At 38.3% G+C, this 21,935-nt stretch overlaps 1 protein-coding gene across 1 annotated transcript in view; it reads right to left on the bottom strand.

Annotated features, from left to right (window-relative positions):
• LOC149774763 (von Willebrand factor D and EGF domain-containing protein-like) overlaps positions 1-21,935 on the bottom strand; it is a 193,871-nt gene that overhangs the window by 56,033 nt on the left and 115,903 nt on the right. Inside the window, exons 4-9 of the mRNA XM_089945001.1 lie at positions 20,736-20,906; positions 19,534-19,620; positions 18,821-19,048; positions 13,591-13,676; positions 12,529-12,592; positions 11,839-12,000 (exon numbers count right to left, since the gene is read on the bottom strand). Of these exons, the coding sequence (XP_089801127.1) occupies positions 11,839-12,000; positions 12,529-12,592; positions 13,591-13,676; positions 18,821-19,048; positions 19,534-19,620; positions 20,736-20,906 (798 nt within the window). The remainder of the gene's footprint in view (positions 1-11,838; positions 12,001-12,528; positions 12,593-13,590; positions 13,677-18,820; positions 19,049-19,533; positions 19,621-20,735; positions 20,907-21,935) is intronic.

Below are 21,935 nucleotides of genomic sequence, written 5' to 3'. Positions count from 1 at the left end.
AGTTTTCATTGATCGTATGTTGTAATCGTTTTATAAAAAAATACTCGCGGGCCAGGGTAAAACGCCCCCGTTTTGATTGTTCGTTAATAATCTCATAATCGGATAATATTTTTTCACTGTCGAGACCATCAGATAATTCAATTCCTTGATTTTTTAATTTTGAAATCTCGGCTAATATATTATTGATGTCTTCGATATTCATTATTCTTATAGAACATCTTGTTTTTAAATAAAAAAAAATGAAACCCTGTGTATCAATTCCGAGGTGTTCATACTTTGTTTTCTTCCGGAACAGACAATAACGTTTCACACTGTCATGGTGGCCTTGTCAGCGCCATAGGCGCTGGTGACCTTGTCACTCGCTAATTTCTGTTATATATGAAAATCGAATTCTATGCCCGGTCTTTTTTGAGATCGCTGTTTGATATACTCGTTCTGCTACTTTTCGTATTGAGGCTCTACAAATGTCAAAGTATTTTCCTGCCGCATGCATGGAGTGAAATGTTTTTTCCTCGTGCGTTGTTGTATCAAACGATTTGATGTTCTTTGCTTTTTTTGCGTGCTTCCCTGTTTTACCCTTTTTGGTGTTTTCACTCTGAGAGATGGCTTGCAGGTTTGTAAGAGAATTATCAGTCTTATTACTATTAATATGATCAATCACAAGCCCATTCTCGATTAATCTGTTAAATGCTTCAAATACCACCCTGTGAACAAGATAAATTTTCCCCCCGGCACCAAATATCAAATACCCGTGATTATTCACGGTACCAACCGGCTTCTTCAGTTTGCGGTTTCTAACAATGCCGTCGCGAGATGCCTCGTAATTGACGAGCACAGGATGCGGCTGAAATTCTTGGTCCATTTGTATAATAATACTACTTGTCTAATTTATTATTTGGTTTAATTATAAATCTTTCAACGTAGTCTTGGGGGGTTTTAATGACGAAATCGGCGGTGGGGTCAATGACGGCGTTTTTAATTCGCTTGTCATAATAGCGTTTTAGTTCCCTGTATCGCTTTCCGCCACAATTAATACACAACTGCGATTTTCCTCTTACACCGACCTGGCAAACCAAGCACGGGAGGGGGCCAAGAGAACCATTACGAACGCTTTGTAAATGATATCCGCAGAATTCACCTCTACATGATTTATTGCACGGGGTTATCGACCCAATCATCAACCATTTGCAGTGATTCATTATACTATATTCTTTCATTTAAATACTTGTTTTAATTATATGGATGAGTTCGAGAGATTAGCAGCAATTAAGCCCCGGAAAAATATTAAGTTCAATCTCGATAGAGTCCTCAAGGACACACCAAAAGCGTTAATAAACGATAAAACCCTGTTAAATAAAATACGCGATTGTATCCATGAATTCAAGGGTGATGGTGCATCTCATAGTTGGTCAACATTTCGAATTGATGGCGTTGTTGATGCTACCATGAACGATAACCGCGCAGCAACGATAATATCACAACTTGGCTCCAGCAAGTATTTCTTCAGAGTAAAATTCATTGTCCGGGTGGAATCAGGTGATTGGAGCATACGTGATAAATTTGAACCAGTTCTCAGCGACATGAAAACAGTCATTGTTAGCCGCGACTCCAAGCCGGGGCTGTTAACCGGAATTGACAGACCATACTATGAACGAGCGTATCCTGAAACAGCAGTTGTTTATGGAATATACCCGTTAAATAAGAAACCTGATATCGGAAAACTGAAACCAATGAAACAGTCAACGGGGATAAATTGTGTAGCAGAACGAGTAATAGAACATTTTACAAATGCGTGTCGAGGAAACAGATTGACTGATTTACGACGTAGCAAAATCAACCAGTGGGAACTAACCGTAAAAGAGCGTGGAGCGACCATCAGCGACATAGCGAGATTAGAAACGTCGTTGAGATTTCCAATAACCGTTACAACGATAACCGGTGAAGTATTATACGAATCAAAGTATAAATCGAAGGGAGCCCCAATCAAAATTATTGATCATAACGAACACGCATGGACGCCCGCGATCACAATATTTCCACGGGATAGAACAGTAAAGTATATCCCGGGGGAATTCCTGGGAGAGGATGGTTTTCTCGCGGAGAGGAAACTATTTGATGCTATTGCTTGTTTGTGTAAAAACGACCCTGTATCAGTGTGGTTACTTCGCAGCGCTGAAAACGATGCGGATACCTTTGATCAGTTTGTAAGACCAAACGGCGAATTATATCGCACTGAAGCGTTTCACAACAAGCTGAAAAAAACCGCCATGGAATTTGAAGAGCATGATGAACAACTGCTAACAAATTGTTTTACGATTCCATCGGTTGTAGCTCATGTTGCAGCAAGGAAAAATGCGTGGAGACCAACGCGCAAGGAATTTTTACCAGATGTACAATCCAGTTGTTTGGAATACTATCACGGTGGACTATGGAACACTGAATACAGCCGCGACGCTATGATCTCGGTTGATATGGTTGCCTGTTATCCAGCGAGTTTTCTCGGGTATGGATCCGCCGCTAAGTACTTTAGACGATTTGGACACCCCAGACATGAAATGACTCGTGTTGCTATTAATGGACCACTGCCTGATTTTGATTTAACCGGATTCGCTCGCATAGTATCATTTGAATTCGCGGCAGGACTCCATCGCTGTTGTTATATTTGGATCGGTAGACACATGGCTGAAAAGAAGTGGCTGCCAATAGCGCTGCTACGGTATATGATTGATTGTAGCATGCTTGTTTCGTTGATTGTCAGTGACGCGATTATATCATACCGGGCACAGACTGAAGTCTGGTTACCAGAACCGGAGCGTCTAGATAGCATAATTGACGAGTCCAGAAAACACATTGATGCCGACGAGGAATATATCATCGAATGGTCCAGGAGGATATTCAACCAACGAAACCGCGAGGCAAAAGATCTCGGTAGAAGAATAATCGGCAAGTTCACACAAGGTGGAAAAAACTGCGATTACAAACGATATTGCTCACGGCTGATTATAGATGACGCAGAATATGATTTCGTAATCAAGGACGCAGTGGCAAAAAATAGATACGTGAACTGCAAAACAGCTTTCTTGTCCAATGGAACAAAGTTGGGTACAGTTGTTTCCTACAGCGATGGAGACAGCCCGGCGTATCCACATTTGAGGGCGTCTATGCTGGGTTACGCCGCTATCAATTTATTCTCGATGATAAATAGATTCCCCGACACCGCGGTTAGAGTAGCCGTTGATTCGTTTTATGTTGACGTAGCGTATAAGGAAAACGTAGCCGGGTTTACTAGTCCGGACGAGAGTTGGGGTACATGGAGAATTAAAAATGAAATACGACGCGATTATTCCCCGTCAGCAGATGTCACCGTTGAGAACAACTACTTACGCGGTGATAAATTGTCAGAATGGTCTAATGCACCACCGTGTTCTGATCCAATTTGTAGATATAAAACAGTTTATTTAAGCGGCTGTGGCGGGTCAGGAAAGACGACTCGGGCAATTGAATTATTTCGAACGCGGGCAAGTATAATCGTGCTTACACCGACCCATAGACTAGCGCGAGAGATAAAACAACGAAATGTTGACGCCGTTACTTATCACAGCTTTTTTCGATACAGCGGTGGCGAGTGGACTCCTGATCGAATGGGTGAAAAATTTATTCCCGACATTATCATCTGGGATGAGATATGTACTGTTTCGTTAGATACTTTACAAATGTTTCTTGAGTGGTTGCTGCGCGCGAATACAGCGGTGATCATGTGTGGCGACCATGGCCAACCACCACCATTTGTCGGCGAGGGTCCACATGATTGGTTAAGGGGTTTTGTGGACTATTATGAAGAAACCGATACTGATTACCGAGCACTTGATGAACAACTGCGCGGGGTTAAAAAATTAATCAGATTACAGCCGGATAGAATTCAATGTGAAATAATCCGCGAGGTGATTCCGGAAACGCCGTTGAATGAATTCTGGGAAACATGGAGACCAAACGATTTGATTGTAGCGAGTAGAAAGATAGTCAGAGACACACTTCAGCGGAAGTTGTTTACGTTGCATAAGGAAAAGTTTCCAACGCGTCCAGTGCCGTTATGTTATAGACCCGCGGACACACGGCGGCAGAACATTGAAGTTGAAATCCCGGGTCCGACAGCGTCGGGGACAAAAAAACAAATTCTTGTGCTGAATGATATTGTGCTCGTTGATATCAGCGTCGTCGAGGACGCGCTACGTGCTGATAAATCCCCGTGGACGCTAGGATACGCAACAACAATACATTCCTCGCAGGGACTAACCATCACGGACACAATTGTTTGGATGGTTGATAATCGCATCGAATGGTCGAATCTAGTCTATCTTGCAGTGTCCCGAGTACGGAGAATAAATCAGCTTCGAAGAATTGTTGTTGACGAAGTCAGTGACGAAGTCAGTGACGGAGTCACCAACGACATTATCGATGCAAGCGTCATTGATAGAAAACTCTCGGGTTACCGCCAACAGGATAAAAAAAAAACAGCGGCGTTTTGATATTGATGCCGAATTAATAATTGCGTTACGACAACAACAGAATAATCACTGCGCGAGTTGTAATTGTGTAATGCGCTGGCGTTATTCGGATAAAGACGCTCGCCAATTTACCGTGGACAGGATCGATAACAGTCTCGGTCATGTCAAAAACAATGTGAGGTTGACCTGTCTTGAGTGCAATAGACGCAACGGCGCTAGTTAAGACCACGCGGGGGTAATTGAGTATCGTCAGGTATCACTTGTAGTTGCTCGCGTGTAAATCCGCGCCGAGGAGCAGTTGAATCCAGTCTATAGATCGGTGGTCTACCAGTTGATCGTGTTATCGTTGATATGTTATGCGTGGTAACACTCCAAATAGGATCAGTAGCTCTTTTTTTACCGCCTTCAAGCTCTCCTGGTTCATATAGATATCTAACAGTGACATCGCCAAGAATCGGCTTGGAAACGCTATTTATTTTTGATTTTCCGGGTATATACTCGTATTTAATCGCGTCGCTGGGCTTCATGTTGATTGCTCGGGTAATCTCGTTATTTAACGCTGCAATTACACCTGGCAACCTTTTAACCCATTCACGAGATCGTTTTTCTTGGATGAATTCCTTCGCGTATTGATATCCAAATAACCGTTCAGCGAGAGTCCGATTGAATCGTTCAACAATTGCCTGATCACGATGTAGCGCAGTATGACCTCGTCGTATCGCGACGCTATGATGTTTCAGCGTTGATAAAACAGCGCCGCGAAATTCACTACCGGGATCAACTTGTAATAGATTTGGCCAGCGCAGAGGGCCTCTTCGATAAATTCTTTCAAACGCAGCGGCTACTTCAGTTGCTGACTTTGTTTTTAACGGCTCCGCTTGTTTGTATCGACTCGCAACATCAACTACGGTTAGCGCGTATTTGTAACCGTTGTCATGCGGCAGAAATAATATATCAGCCTGATGAACTTCATTAGGTACGCTGACATCAAAGCGCGAGAAGTTGATTTGTTTAGGCGGTGGTAGATAGATTTGCCATATAGCCTGTTTGGATAACCAATTAGCCGCAGTGGTCTTTGTTACCTTTGCAGCGCTTGCAAGCTTACCAATTGCGGCCTTCCCCTTCCAGTATCCTCTCGGAGAATAATAGATGGATTCCATGTTGTTATTAATTACCAGCGCCCATCATTAATTTACCTTTCATAGCCGATTTTACCAACCATGAGGCCAATTTTTCTTTGACGGATTTATCAGGAATAGCATTTAATGCGTGAATTAATTTTACATCCGCGATATGACGCTGTTGCAGATCGCTACTTTTGTAAGCAACATCATGAGCATGACACGCCTTATCGATAGCGTTTATTGGATACTCACCGGGTTTGGGCTGATTTTGATCATCGAGTCTGATATCTAATCGTGTTCCGGGGCCACAGTAGCTATATCCTGGGAGGTGCTTTTCTCCTGGATACTTTGCCCACGGTGTTCCGGGGAGTTTTGCCAATTTGGCTGCGATGTCACCTCCTCGCTTTTTTTTAAAACATCCCCGGGTCTAGCAGAAATAAATCTAAATTTCTTTGTACCGCATTGTACACACTTACCAGTAAGCGCCGATCTATTATTTCTTGTTGTAACGGTTGTCATATCATTTGTGCCAGTACGCACTCTACACTTCACACAATATAGATCCATAATTTATGTATAGAAATATGAATATAATTGATTTTTCGGCGACTAAAACAAGAGAACCAGTTAAGCATGTTGCAGCGTTACCAAACTCGATCCGGATGATTATCATCGGACCATCTGGATCCGGCAAGACGCAATTGTTACTCAATTTGATAATGAGATGGATGAAGTGGGATAAGTTGTATTTGGTTGCTCCTAGCGTAGATGATCAACGATGCTACGAGGTGTTGAAAGATTTCAACGAGAATGCATCAGCGATCGCTAAAAAAAATGTCATCGAGTTTATTACAGATATCAATGATGCACCGGGTATTGATGATATTGATGGCGACGTTAACAATCTAGTCGTGTACGATGATGTTATGTTAGACAATCAAAAAAACCCAGCTAGGATATTTTCCAGAGGCAGGCATAAAAACACTGACGTGATATATGTCACTCAACGATACACTCAGATTCCAAAAGTAATTAGAGACAACTGTAATATTCTTGCTGTGTTCAACGGCGTTGATACACACACGCTACGAAATATTTGGCAGACATGGTGCGGCGGTGACATGGACTTTAATGTTTTTCGAAATTTTTTTAGTCATGCTCAGTCGATCCCACATGGATTCGTAACGATAAATTTACATGATCCTCGGACACGATATCGTATCGGACTTGACCAAATATTCGGTTAGTTGTAAATAATTTTCATTGTAAATAACCACTTAGCAGCAGAGGGGGGGCGATGACATCGACGCGGTCGTCGATGTGCTTACCGGACGCTGACGACGCTAGGGATCGACGCGCAGAAGGTGTTAATTAAACCAAATGACGTTGGGACGATCCCCCAACGACGACGTCGTTTTTTTTTTACCAGGCGCTGACTACACCGGATCCGCTGAGTGCAGAAAGTAATAATTAAGCAAAATAACGATTGGACAAAATGTCCGATTCGCCCCCTCCCTCGACACGATATCGTATCGGACTTGGTTAGTTGTAAATAACCACTTAGCAGCAGAGGGGGCAATGACATCGACGCGGGACGCCCGATGATTACCACGGGAAAACACCAACGAGATGTTGTCGCGAAATATAGCGTTTTCGAGCAAAAAACGCTAAGGCTCCATTTGCCAAACGGAGACTTTATTTTTTTTTGTTCGAAAAGTGAGATTTCGAAGGAAGGCTCTATTTGTCGTTTTAAAACCTCAATCAAATTTTGCCGAAAAAGTTGTCCGATTCGCCCCCTCTGCTGCTAAGACTGTCAGATCCCGCAGCACAAGGCTGCAAAATAAAAAAGCTGTCTGTATAAGAAGTATATCACCAAATTAACACGTATAACGTGGTCTAAAACGCAACGATCATCAGATCCAGAAGCACAAGGTGGCAACATCAAAACCCATGGCTGTCAACCTGGCTATCTATCTTTAACCTACTGTAAAACAGCACAGAGTTATCCTCCAAACTATGAAGGGCGACACTTTTAGAACTATACCCTGGAACCGCCTCCCGATCCATAAGCCTCTTCCTCCGCTACCACGACCGGACATCAAACATCAAGCGTGCAGTGAACGCCCTCATAGCCAAATACACGAGTGCGCGTTGGGTCCATTCCCACTCGTCTCAATCAGCAAAGCAATGCAACCTTAGCAATGAGTGCGTGCTGGGTCCAATCCCACTCACCTCGGCCATACACCCAGATCGCTAGTACCTCGATCTGACGGCTTAATTAATAAGTGTTCCATGAACACATAAAAGCCTGGGGGATGTGGCTCTCCTTCCTTCCCCCAGGAGTAATTAAATAGCACGCTGTACGTGCATTAAACAGTGATACATGCTCCATTGGAGCGAAAATCACTTTAATCCAACTAAGTAAGTAAGTAAGTCTGGCTAACCATTCTCAACGAGACAACTGTAGAGAATGAGTAGCAGAATCGCTAAAGTAATTGAAGTTCAGTTGCGCATGGAGCATGCCAGGCAACTCCTTGATGAGCTGACCATCGGGTAGTTCAGGAAATGAATAGGAAAGAAGAGGAGGAGAAAATAAAGAAGAAAGAAGAGGAGAAGGAAAGAAAAAGAACTATCCTACCTCACCTCATACTGAGAAAGAATTGTGAAGTTCAGCCAATGGTTAAGACACCACCCCAGCGACAAGCAACACAGCCACTAAGACCACCAAGACCCGTGGTTCCTCAGAGAGAAAATTGGAATGCGGAATTGGAGAGTCAAAGACAGCTTCAGCGACAAGAACATCCACGGGTGCAAAATAGACGAAGGAGACACGAACAAGCCTTCACAATCCCTCAGACGGAGGAGTGGAATAGTGAAGCCATTCATTCCTCGTCTGCGCTCGCAGCCACAAGAATTAATTGGGTGAACGATTGGAGTAGATGTGTCTGTGGTGCCAGGCCGGGGATATGTCACCATTAGCCAGTGCATCTGGAGTCCAAAAAATAGCCCATTTCAGAGCTAACCAAAGCTCTAGGAAAGAAAGACCAATTCAATTGTCACTTTGGGTGAATGTGGAGTAGTGTCAATATAACCACTCACTGCTTTTACTGATGTTAGTGTGTGCGTGTGTTTGTATGAGCTCACCTACGTTTGTGAGGATAGTGGATTAATTGAGTTTGTAAGCGCTCGCATACGTTTGTGTGGATAGTAGAGCGTGAGGGTTTTTTTCCCTTCTGTGTGGATGGTATATTAGGGTTTGTTTTTGCTCCTTCCCGTGTGTGGATAGTAATCTTGTGTTTTGATTTTGCTTCTACCAATGTGTGGACAGAAGATATTCAGGTTTTTGATAGTATAATTTGGGTTTGATGTTCTCCTTCTCGTGTGTGGATATTATATTTCGGTTTACTTTTATGGGTCCTTACCTCTGTGTTGATAGGATATTGTAGTTTTTGATAATATATTTTGGGTTTGAATTTCTCCTTCTCGTGTGTGGATAGTATATTTTGGTTTTCGACTGGATATTTTGGGTTTGATTTTCTCCTTCTCATGTGTGGATAGTTTTATTTTGGGGATTTTTATTGGTGGAAAGGCTTGAGAAGGAATGGAGGTATCCAGTTACAAAAGACTTTGTAACAGACAAGTAACAAGCCTAAATGTAGCCGTGGATCTTGTGAAAGACATGATAGAGGAAGAAGTGAAAAGATCAAGAGGCTACATTCACCCTCAGTATGTGAAAGTGGGAACATTGAATGAGGCCCTAGAGTTTGTAATAAAAGTCAGGTATTATTTTACAAGATATATTGAATTTCACAGAATGGTCTTTCGTGAAGAAGATTAAAGAAAAGTGGTCAAAGGAAAGAAAGGAGAGAGAAAATATAAAGAAAAAGGAGGAGTTTGAGAGAATAAACAACAACTGGATAAAAGTCCAGGAGAAATTCAGAGCCATAGGCCTTCCTGACTTGATGCCAGATGATGAAGAGAAGAAGAAGAAATGAATATTTGGGAAAGTGAGGAGCTGGTGGAATAAGTGGAAAATAGAAGAAGAAATACCAAAAGGCTCTTTTCATGGCCACTCATATCCCTCGAAAAGATTTGCTTTCTTGCCTCACAACATTTTGTTAGTATGTTGTATAGTTGTTTGCGACTGTATGTTGCATGTGTTATATAAATCTGAGTCCCACTCTTTATTCCCTATTGAGGTCAGTCCGGTGCACACCTGCACACCCACTCTGTGCTCCCTATTGACGTCATCTCACATGCTTGCAACATTGTTACCAATCTCCCATACCGTGACGTCAAACGCTATACAGACCCAATTTTCCCTTGTCACTAGACAGACCCATACCCTTTTCGCTAGACAGGCCCATTTTTTTTTCGCTCTATAGGCCCATTCATGTTAAATTTCACCATGTTATATTCCCCTTGTCGCCAGAGTCCCGGGACCCTGTTTTTAATGAGAAGTCCTATTGTCACCAAAGTGCCCCCTGCACTACTCCGGTTCCCATTGATGTTGAGAGACAGACGGACATACAGAGCGAGCCAGTGATAAATACACGGTCAATCCAACTTTCAATGAAAATGCACTACCTGGCAAGCCGTTTTCCACTAAACGATGATCCTTAGTTCTGCTTATTAATATATCCAGTTTATTTTATCTTCTTTGTCTACAACTCACCATGAATGCAAAGTAGTTACAAACTCTAGAACACGCCAAGCAAATTTGCGTAATTTAATTTACGGGACACCTTGTGAATAGCATGAATCTCTCTGTTTCTCTCTCTCTCTCTCTCTCTCTCTGTCTCTCTCTCTCTGTTTCTCTCTCTCTCTCTCTCTCTCTCTCTCTCTCTCTCTCGCACACACACACACACACACACACACTGGTGTCATATTTCTTTTCTTCAGCAGTAAGCATTTTGACAACACATATTATATTTTTGTGATTTGCTCGAGCTGTGTTAATAACAAGCCGACTTGTTATATTGTGTTAAAACATTGGCTTTACCAGCAGGTCATAGTTTACGTTTAATGAAAATAATGTAAATATCTCTTCCCATCTCGTCCACTAATGCTGCTTTTCGCATTCCAAATACGGGCAATCCAAACTCTTCTTAGATAATTAGAAATCACTTATACCGGTGCAATTTAAAATAATTTCGGATCGTGAAATCCAACCAAGAACATAAATATTACTTAATTTGTAAAAAGATGGAAAAATTCAACTCGGAAAATAAAACAGTTCCTTACCTTTTGAGCAAAAGACGAGGCAATCCATACGGAACGAAATATTAATATACAGTGGTACGAACAGAAAGAGTGAGGGGCATATAACAAGACACATTAACATAATTAGACGAGAGAAAAAACCATCAAGAATAATACAGATGTATAAATTAAATATAAAGTACAAAATAAGACAGTATATGAAGGTAATTAGTATATGCGGCAAAGGCAAATGCATAACTATGCAAAGTTTCATCGATATATCGTCATTTTGCTGGTCGGGTCTAATAATCATCATTGAGAGGATATCGAGTTTCATTTTGAACCACGTGTTGCGGTGGATTCATTTTTCTTTCAAGCTTTTTACCCCAGATATACATTTCAGCATGACTTTCAGATGTATGAATGTCACATTGCAAGCAGGTGATGGAAATACGAAATAATAATAATAATAATAATAATAATAACTTGACCAGAATAATGGACGGTGAGACTGAACAAATTAATAGGAATTGACTTATGGTGAGCTTATGTGAGCCCTTTGAGAACTAAAGTTTTTCCGTCAGGTAATGCCAATCGGGTACAAGGAATATAATATACTTATCCCGGTGCCTTAAAGGTGTAATTATTTGGGGAAAGAAATTGGTAGCGAATCCAGAGAAAATTAAGAGATGCACCTTATTCCCACTTATTCATTCTCCTCTTCATTAACAAATGAGCAATCAGCTTAGATTATTTGCAGGATGCATAAATCTCTATGCATAATATTTGTACCCCGTGAGAAATACGTTGCTACAGAAAGAAATGTATGAAAACGTATTCCTTTCCAGGCGCTGTTTTCTAACGTTTCTGTCGTTATGCACACAGTGTTCCTAATATATATATAAATATATATATATATATATATATATATATATATATATATATATATATATATATATATATATATATATCATACAAACTTTGTACGACGTCCCCTCTTCTTTTACTTTCCCATACAGGACACCATCACTGCATCGCTGCATTCTAATTATTGGTGATGTGTCACATAGATTCATTATAAATATATCGCCACCGGCACGTACAGCAACACCACAGGGGCAAAAAGGACTCTGATTATTTCCATAACAGGCCTTTGTCCTGATTTGCACCTACAACATATCGAAAATAGAATAAGAAGTAACAGTTTGAATCGTCGATAAAGGTTTTAAATATTATGAGACGTTAACATCACCAAAGTAGATTTTACAATCGTCATCTCGTTATGTATTGATCTATATAAAAGCAATATTTTTCAATACTCTGGTTGAGCATCTTAATCAATCAAGTCTATAAACCTACATGCAGTAAGTGTATTCTTGTTTATCATACAGGAGTTTTGTGTTTGCTTCTACTGTTGTGTTATCGGTCGATGTAATTGGAAATCTGTAGAGAGATATTACATAAACGGCTGTACAAAGGGACTAAACTTTTCCTCTGAAATTACTTTTGTTCCTATAGCATTCATGGGCATGTAATTAGTGATCTATCACTAGGCAACCAACTGATGAACGTGTTTATGTATTTCAATCGTATAGAAGAACATTTATATTTATTTGTAATAGGCACTTGTCTCTTCTGAGATTTTCTTCTATCACAATTAAATTGTAGTGTGTTCATTTTTTCTCTCGATTTGTTACCTCAGTTTCAAACTCTGTGTTCCTGTACATCACAAATTTTCCTTCGTGCTGATTCTCATAGCGTCTAAAAAAAAATTGCTTCCGTTGCAACAATATATGTCAAAATTAGTGTACTGCGTTTTATAAAAAGTCAATGTAATGCTATTATTTGTCTACAAAAAGCTGATATCGCATGCAGTTGGATAGTTACAAAACCGTGCAAAATTTAGACAAAAATGGTTATTTTATATATAACTGTTGCGAGAAATATTGTTCGTCCTTGACAACAACGAAAAATGAAAAACGTGATAGTGGTTGAATGGATTTCTCATCATATGAGCAATGATCGCGGTTTCGCGTGATTAATCACTTTAATTTCAGTATTTTATGTATGATTTTCACAACTGACAATATACACTAAAATCTTGCATCAGCAAGATTGTTCCGAAGATATATAATGTGGGCAAAATAATCACTGTTTGGAAAAAATGATTTCATCCCTGAGCAAATCAGTTGACACTTTTTCGTCTCACTCATACAGTTTTAATTTTTTTCCCAACAATACTGAGAGAAAAACACAGCGTCATAGATAAATTCATTGTGCGATAAATTACAAAAGAATTATCTTTTTATCAACTTAATTGAATTGAAATAAAAACAAAAACATCCGTAATTCAACTTACATTATGCTAATTATATATAATCTTATCGTCACGCCTTCTCGTGCTACATTAATCCTTGGATGATGGGTATATGAACTTAGTTAGGAAAGTCGTCATGAAATAAACACGGGCGTAAGTGTCAATCAGATACAACATGCTGATGTAAGTACGTCTTTGGTGCCTACTAAAAATATTCATTTTTTTCCTTTTGCTTCATTGGTTGCATTTGTTTCATCTAATTGAATAAATACATTATTATTGTATTTTTCCATCATCGTCGTCATTGTTGTTATACTCAGTATTGTCATAATCAATAGTGTGAAATAAAATCTCATAGCCAGACTTAACGAAATGTGCTTGAAGTAACTCCTTGCAAACGGAACGATCATTATGTTGTTACGAGTGATAAGGATATACTCACACTCCATCAAAAGTGTGCATGTGAGGATCACATACAGCATAGCATACTTTTCCTCTCAAAACGTCCATGTTTGGAGATATCTGTACCTGAAAGCAAAATGTTGACATTTATTAAATGGCAGACGAAATGAAACACTACTATTAGTGTGTACCGCCATTGCCAACATTTATAAGATTTGCCATTATGCAACCGTATCACAATTCTTGCAATCATCCGGTATCTCCGCGAACCACTTACTGAGTAAGACGCTACATCAAAACAGGTTGCACCATCCCACATCATTGTCTTAAATATATTGCTATAAATATGTTTAGTCGTTATCTTAACCTATTCGTTGCAATTCTAACTTACCGATGCATTGTGAAGATTGTGGAACCTCTACTGGTCATTTGTGTGAATGTGAGTATGGTTGCGAATTATCAACGACAGCGGTTCGTTGATAGCCGTCAATAATGGTTAGTGAACTGCGTTGCTTTGTACAAAACAAAACGAACTCATTACCTTATGATGCTATTGTGAATCTGTGTGGGGACACATATTGTGAGAGTAACAATGAGGCTGCAAAACTGACCCTGTTCTCAGTGGTACAAACCGTTGAAATAATGATAAAGAGGAAGGGTACGGATAAATCTATAAATAAGATGAAAGATATTTTGAATCTATTTCTGTCCACAGACCCAAATGACATACCAAGTTTTTGCGCATTGGATCTATCAAAGTTGCCACCTGTATCTTGCAATTATGTGGACATGTCAATTGTATTGAAGGACATGGAAAATGTGAAACATTCAGTGGACATACTTAAGTCAATCCAGGCGGAGACGTTATGTGAAATGCAACGCTTATGTGAACAAACCCAGCCATGTTCGACAGTAAAAGTACATTTCCTCTCCATGTTGACAGTTCGAACGCAGTTCAGTCTGACATTGTACTCACCAAGAATTTATCTGTAAAGAGAGTCTACAGTACAACAAATCATGAGCTGATAAGTCAACCATGTAGGTTAGCGGGAAATATCCCTGAACCCAGTCGTTCGACAGCATGAACCGTTACTGGCAGCACACACGAGCATATGCAATGCAAGGACTCAAACAGCAACCAGACTCAGATCAGCGCAAACAAGACCTGTTCTGCTTTATAGGACACAACAGCAGAAATCCATGATAATTAATAAATCAGATATCGGTTAATTAAATCACAGCACAACTGCATTACAAATGGTCGCATGTTAGGAAGACACCAGCGTCCAAGAAGAGGATTTCGAAAACGATAAATCTTTTGCTAAAGTCGCAACTTTCTCTGCGGAAAAACGACTTCTCTATGGTAGCATTTCCACTTTAAACACAGCGCACAAATCTGCATCAACGACGGCTTAATAAGTTTACAAATGTCAAATCCACAAACTAGTTTCCAAGAAGGCGTGGAAGTGTTATCATAGGAAAGTCAGCGTCCGCAAATTTGCATACAGTGCGTTCAATGCGACAGCGAAGCATATTCGTGACAAGCCTTGCCCCCGAAACACAGGAATCGACATTTCCTTGCATATTGAGAAACTACAAACACAATTTAATAACTATGCCATGTTCAAAATCACATGGGATAACCCTATGCACAAGTCAGTGATGAACGTGGATGTATGGCCAAGAAACGCGTTAGTAAGAGACTATTATCAAAGTCGGAATTGAACTAGCATATCCATAAATTGGACTCAAATATACATAATGGATATTTTACGCATTTCTTTTTATAACTGTCGTTCATTGACAAGAAATATACAAAATGTAAGAGCTTATTTGATATTTCCGATATTTGTTTCTTGCAAGAATTGTGGCTTCTCGACAGTGAGTTAGACTGTCTCTCATCCGTACACGACTAATTCTATGGATCATGGGAATCGCCGATTGAATCTTCTAACGATTTTCATACAGATAGACCCTACGGATGTGTCGGGCTACTATACCGTAGATCTCTCGCAAGTATTATAGAAGTACAACACCTCGTTGATCCCAAATTAATAGGTATAGCTATCGATAAGGGGGATTCCTTCTTGCATTTTGTCAATACCTTTTTACGTTGTGATCTTGCGGAAACTTTGGGGGAATTTGTAGATTATATGGTCAAAATTAATTATATTGTAGAAAATACTAATACTCTAAATGCTTATGTAGTAGGAGATTGGAATGTTAATACGCTCAAATCCACTCCCTTTGCAGATGAACTTTGCCTATTGTGTGATGAGTATGGTTATGTCTTATCCCACCTAAAATTAATAGTAGACCACACAACAAATTTTACTTACGTCAGTTATTCAGGCAATAAAGTGTCTTGGTTGGATCATTGTGTCTCTACACAGTCTGCTCAGTTAGCTATAAATGATGTAAGAATAATACACAACCTTGTAGGGTCAGACCGTCGTCCTACTTTAATGGCTATTAAGAATGATATACTTCCTAGATTTGATTCCTGCCCCCAATGAACTCTTAAACTTGAAATACAATGTCAACTGGTCAGACCTTACTTCTGACGAAACACTGAATTATACTCAGTCATATTTATTCTTATTAAACAAGATTGAGATCCCACATTTTGTTGCGATCTGTAATGATCACGGCTGCACAAATCAGGTGCATCTGAAACAGATAAATGGATTATAAGCTGATATAGCAAAAAGCTATGTCGAACTCCTGTAATAGCTTGACTAGTAAATCCAAACGTGATCACCGGATTATTCCAGGCTGGAATGACTGTGTCAAAGAAATACAAGACTTTGCACGAAATGCTTACCTTGTGTAGCCTGATAACGGTAAACCTCGTCATGGCCATCTCAGTAACCAAATGAGCCAAACAAGAGCACAATTTAAGTATGCTCTTAGATTATGTAAGAAAGAGGAAGTAAAGCATAGAATGGACTCGCAAAGACAAACAATTAAACAAGTCGACCAACGTGAATTCTGGAAGCAAGTTAAACAAAATACTACGACAACTTATAATAAACTACCAATTTGCATTTATATGAACTGTGGTTAGAATAATATATGCACCGTGAGGAAAAATCACTTTGAAGACTTAATCAGTAGTGTTAAAATTGAATCGAATAAGAACCATGTGCTCTCTGCATTGAATAACATTGTGTTCGTATGGAGGTAATCACATTATCTGACAATCAAAGTGCAATAACAAGACAAAGTGATGGTAAATGTCCTGAATCAGATTTTTATATGAGGAACGTTTTAAATTTTTAGATACTAGACTTCATGTGCTATTGATGATTTTATTTAATTGTATGTTTGTGCATAACATTGTACCCGGTGTTTTCACAAAAGTTACAATTATACCGCTACTATAAAGCAAAACTGGTAACCTGGTGGACAAAATAACTACTCACCTATTGCTCTTACTACTAATATTTAAAAACTATTTGAATGCATCATACTGCAACGATGTGACGCCACAATCTCTGATAATCAGATTGGTTTTAAAAAGCACTATTCAAGAGATTTGTGCCTATATGAATTTGAGGAAAATGTCAGCTATTATGTAGAACATGGCAGCCCGGTGTTTGCATGCTTTTTAGACGCTAGTAAGACATTTGATAGGGTCAGTCGTTGGACACTCTTTAAAACGATGATTAATATTAAAATAGATGTCTACATAGTTCTTATTTTAGTTAACTGGTATGGTAAACAGTTGTAATATGTGCGATGGGAAAGTGTAATTTCCAGCCCTTTCCTTGTAACCAATGCGGTGAGGCAGGGGGGTATTCTTTTTCCTTTGCTATATATATATATATATATATATATATATATATATACGAGTTAAATTGTAAGATGGGTCAGTGTTACATAAGGTTAGGTCTGCCACAAAATGCGTTGTTTCTTAACAATTTTAGTTTTGCTGATGATATATCATTGATAAGTTCTTCTATCACAGGTTTAAGGAAATCATTAAAGATATGCGAATAATACGCATTTGAAAATGATACCATCTATAATACAAAAAAATCAGTATGCATGGTCCTTCAACCAACTTCTTTTAAATTACCCTCTCCTCCCCTGTACATCTTAACGACAATGCTCTTACGTATGTCAACAGTTAAACGTATTGGGGTCATATTTTGAAATCAAATCAGCCATATAATGAAGATATGATGAGACATTACCGATTTGTGTTTACTCAAACAAACATGCTTCTACGTAAATTTAAGAATTGTTCATTGAATATCAAAATTAGGTTATTCAAATCTTATTTTGCTGCACTATGTAGTGTGCCCTTCTGTGGACAAACTTTAGTGAATGTATGAAAAGAAAACTAGTTATTGGTTATAATAATAGTCTTCGTTTTCTATTAGGTCTTCCTAGATGAAACAGTGCTTCCAATTGGTTTGTAAATGATGATGTATTCAGTTTTGATGAAGTAATGAGAAAAGTATGTATTCTCAAAGATGACAAGAATATTTAGTTGTAAGAATTGTATATTGAAACCTCTTTGGAATTATGACATTCATTTAAACTCTGATATTATTAACAGTTGGAACAAATTACTCTTTAAATCTGCCACTCAAATTCATTCTTAACAATGCCTGGCGCAGTTAATTGTGTAGTTGTATGTATATACTTGTACGTATTACATATATGTTCTTTTATTTTTACAATGTTTTTATTTTATATTTATATTTTAATTTAGATGTATGGACTTTATAGCCTAAAATAAAGAATTCTTATCTTATCTTAAGTCATTCCATGAAGATCTGAACTCGCGGGAATGGAACAAACGACGTTTGTAAGGACACAGAGACGAGTGGTGAAGTCGCTTCAAAAATCGTGAAGTCTCTCTCTCTCTCTCTCTCTCTCTCTCTCTCTCTCTATATATATATATATATATATATATATATATATATATATATATATATATATATATATATGCTTCTACCTGTAATTTAAAAATGATTAGATATTCAAAGACAAGTGTTGTACTTGTGTCTCATATTGTGCATGTCTCTCTGTATCTGTCCATTCCCGATGATTACACTCTTGTTTTAATGAAAGAGAGAGAGAGAAAAAGAGAAAGAGTATACATTGAATCAGCTTGCCTTAACAGATTGTGGAAGAACGTGGCCCGCGAATAGTGGGTGATTTATATTGCGCTGCAGTGTTCTTAAGTGGATTTCCATACTGGTCACTTTAATATTTCGAGAGGAATCTGCCAGTTTTAGAGCAATATTTAATGGCACCGGCTCATCCCACTTGTTTTTGAATATCTTCACACCACATTTTGAACTTTCTGTTGTTGCTATATCAGGCAACTGACAGTGTTTCCCTTTAGCAGGTATGATGACAGCGATGTCCATGACGCAGGAGTTAGTAGGTGTGTTTTTGCAGGCGAATGGAATGGTCGACCGAATAAAAACTTGTGGGGGCTTTTGTAAACCATTCAGATAGATAACTGAGTTATTTAAAATCTGAAATTAAAGTAATATTTGTTAATTATGGCAAAATAGATGAAACGACTTTTTTGTTACGAAAATTCAGCATGATAAATTTAATGCACGAATAGAAATTCAGTCGCAGTTTCATGTGATGAATATAATCTCACGCATGTCGGTTACCCAGCAAGCACCTAATTTGAAATAACTTGCATGGTATTTGTTAGTCTTATAATATTAGTATTAAACTGAGTATGATGGGCGGTTCAAACAGAGATCGATATTATTAAATCTAAATTTCTGAATATTGTCCATAGCTGAGATTTTTATTTGCGGTATTAGTTTAATTAATGTTTGAATCATTACTTTAATGATTATTATTATTATTATTATTATTAGTAGTAGTAGTAGTAGTAGTAGTAACAGTAGCAGTTGTAGTCTATTGTTGATTTTTGAAAAATTCAATAGTGACACGAAATCGGTGTAAATGGAGTTGAAGATTAGGAAAGTGATGCGTGTACCTCAATGCCAGCAAAGAATGATTCGCTGTTAAACGCTTCAGATGGAAATCCAAATTCTTGTCGTCTGGCCGTCACTGAACAAACGAGCTAAAACAAGTAAAGGCTTGATTAAGTCTGACACTTCATTCAATTTTGGGTGATAAATGGCCTTTCTAACAGCAATGGTTTAATTTCGTCGGGCATATCTTTCAATATCAAGGCCATTGAACCTTTTATTAGACGTAATGTAGCAGTTGCAGAAGAACAACACTACCATCATTTACTGCTGCACAAAGATTTGGTAATATGAATAAATTAAATTCCTCAGCCTATATTTTTGGTTTAAACAATACAGAAAAGAATCACGTTAGAGGTTTATTGTGTGTGCCTTGCTTGTGCCAAGAAAATATGTTATGCGTATGAATATATTCAAACATCTATTGTATTTTCTGCAAACAAGGGATATTACTACATACATTGACTACGCCTTTGGTAATGTAAAATTTGTCTAAAGTCATTTGGCGACTTGAAATAATCTGATGATATGAATGACGTATGCTTGTGTTTAACACGCACAAACAGATAGTTAGCTCTCTCTCTCTCTCTCTCTCTCTCGTATATGTATTTACATTATTAAAACTGCATCGGAGTTTGAAACATAAATTGAATCGTAAATGTGTGTGGCATGATGTGTAACGTTTTCTCTTGTCGAATTATAGAATTATTCTCTTCAAGAAAACCATTTACTTATCTTTTACATTGGGCGTATTTCTTCCTTTTAAAATTATACAGAGATAAGGACTTAAGTTTGCCAGGTAACACCCTATATAAAATGTGCTTATTTCTCACCTAAAACAATTTCTAGACTTTTAATGCATGCACCAATCAATGTTTTATTTTTGATTCGACTTTAGAATTTGCTTGTAAATGATGGCAGATTCTCCTGGGCGGATGTGCAGGTATTTTGAAACTGATGCCTGAGAAGAAGACCTTAGTTTCTAAAGCACGATATCGCCATTAAATGACAAGTATCTGTAGAAAATACTTTACAAAGTATTAAAATATTATTTCACTGTTAGAGGACAATTTAACATATCCGTCCGATGGCAGTTGATGCATTATATAAAACTGCAAATTTAATGAGCATTAAAGGAGACTGTTTTGGCACACTTAGGGCAGATGTATTTAGAAAGTGCACGATATTAAAACTATTTATTACTTACGTAAATTCCGATTCTGCCCATCTTACTCTCTTTAAGGGCTGTTATTTGTTTGAATTCATCCCAAGTGGTGAACTGAGTCAGATTGCTTTCATAAAGCTTATTTCCAAGAGTCCTATCGCCCTTGTACCACTCCACTGTATACCATAGGCTGCTGTCCCCATCTGGGTCAAACTTGCAATAGAAGTGCAGAGTGTTGTTCACTGAGTCTAAGTCTCGTTCAGTTTCAATTTTCGGAAGCAGAGAGATGGACGGGGCTGAAACTTGAATAATGAAAACTGAATGGCTCACAGTCAGTATCAAAAAGTTTGAAAATCGCTATTTTTGAATGAAATTGTATTTCATCTCAAGCTTGATCATTTAAATACCTGTCGAAATATAGAGTGTCATTTTGACAAATACATGAAGTACAAATTATGAGGCAAAATAAATACTTTTCTAAACGGGCAGCTTGAACTGTAGCTATCGATATGTATAATCGAATATATTTAAGTTTCTGTCAATTAGCAATTCTGGGATTTGAGATATTTCAGCAATAATTAATAAAGAAATCAAAGTTGCACAAGTACACAAAAGTGTAATTATCTTTCAAAAGATATAGTTTGAAACTTGAATATGACATTGGTAGTTATGAGGACACCATGGAGGTTCTGAGAATATAGAATGGGAATATAACCTTAAGAGTATTTATAGTGGTTATGATGTTTTAATATAGGGATTTGGGACGCTAATGCCATCAATTATATTTATACAAGCTGGATCCGTCATAGCAATCTTTGGCGTTTTAACATGTCAAGTTTATATAGTCATCTATATAATTTAAACATTAGGTTGACACTATATATATATATATATATATATATATATATATATATATATATATATATATATATATATATATATATATATATATATTAATTAATGGGAAGTCAAGATGGTGTGGCACGGAACTATATCCATCTATAGAAGTTTAACATTATGAGACGGCAGGGCCACATGTAGGGGTTTGCTATTATTGGTTACTAGTTCCCATAATTTAACAGTGGATGTTAGTGGTCATCTATGGAAAATGACCATGACGGATGGCACTGGAGTTCTCTGTAGAAATTGAAAATTACGGATAGATGGAGAGATGGACAAACACACATAATGCAGACAAGAGCGTGCACTTTAAAGATCAAGACACATTCTTATTGATCAATA

Source organism: Sinohyriopsis cumingii, unplaced genomic scaffold (genome assembly GCF_028554795.1).
Source record: "Sinohyriopsis cumingii isolate HCF-2022 unplaced genomic scaffold, ASM2855479v2 utg000160l, whole genome shotgun sequence".
Taxonomy (NCBI): domain Eukaryota; kingdom Metazoa; phylum Mollusca; class Bivalvia; order Unionida; family Unionidae; genus Sinohyriopsis; species Sinohyriopsis cumingii.
The sequence above is the reverse complement of the archived record's forward strand: the minus strand, read 5'-3'. Positions and strand labels throughout refer to the sequence as shown.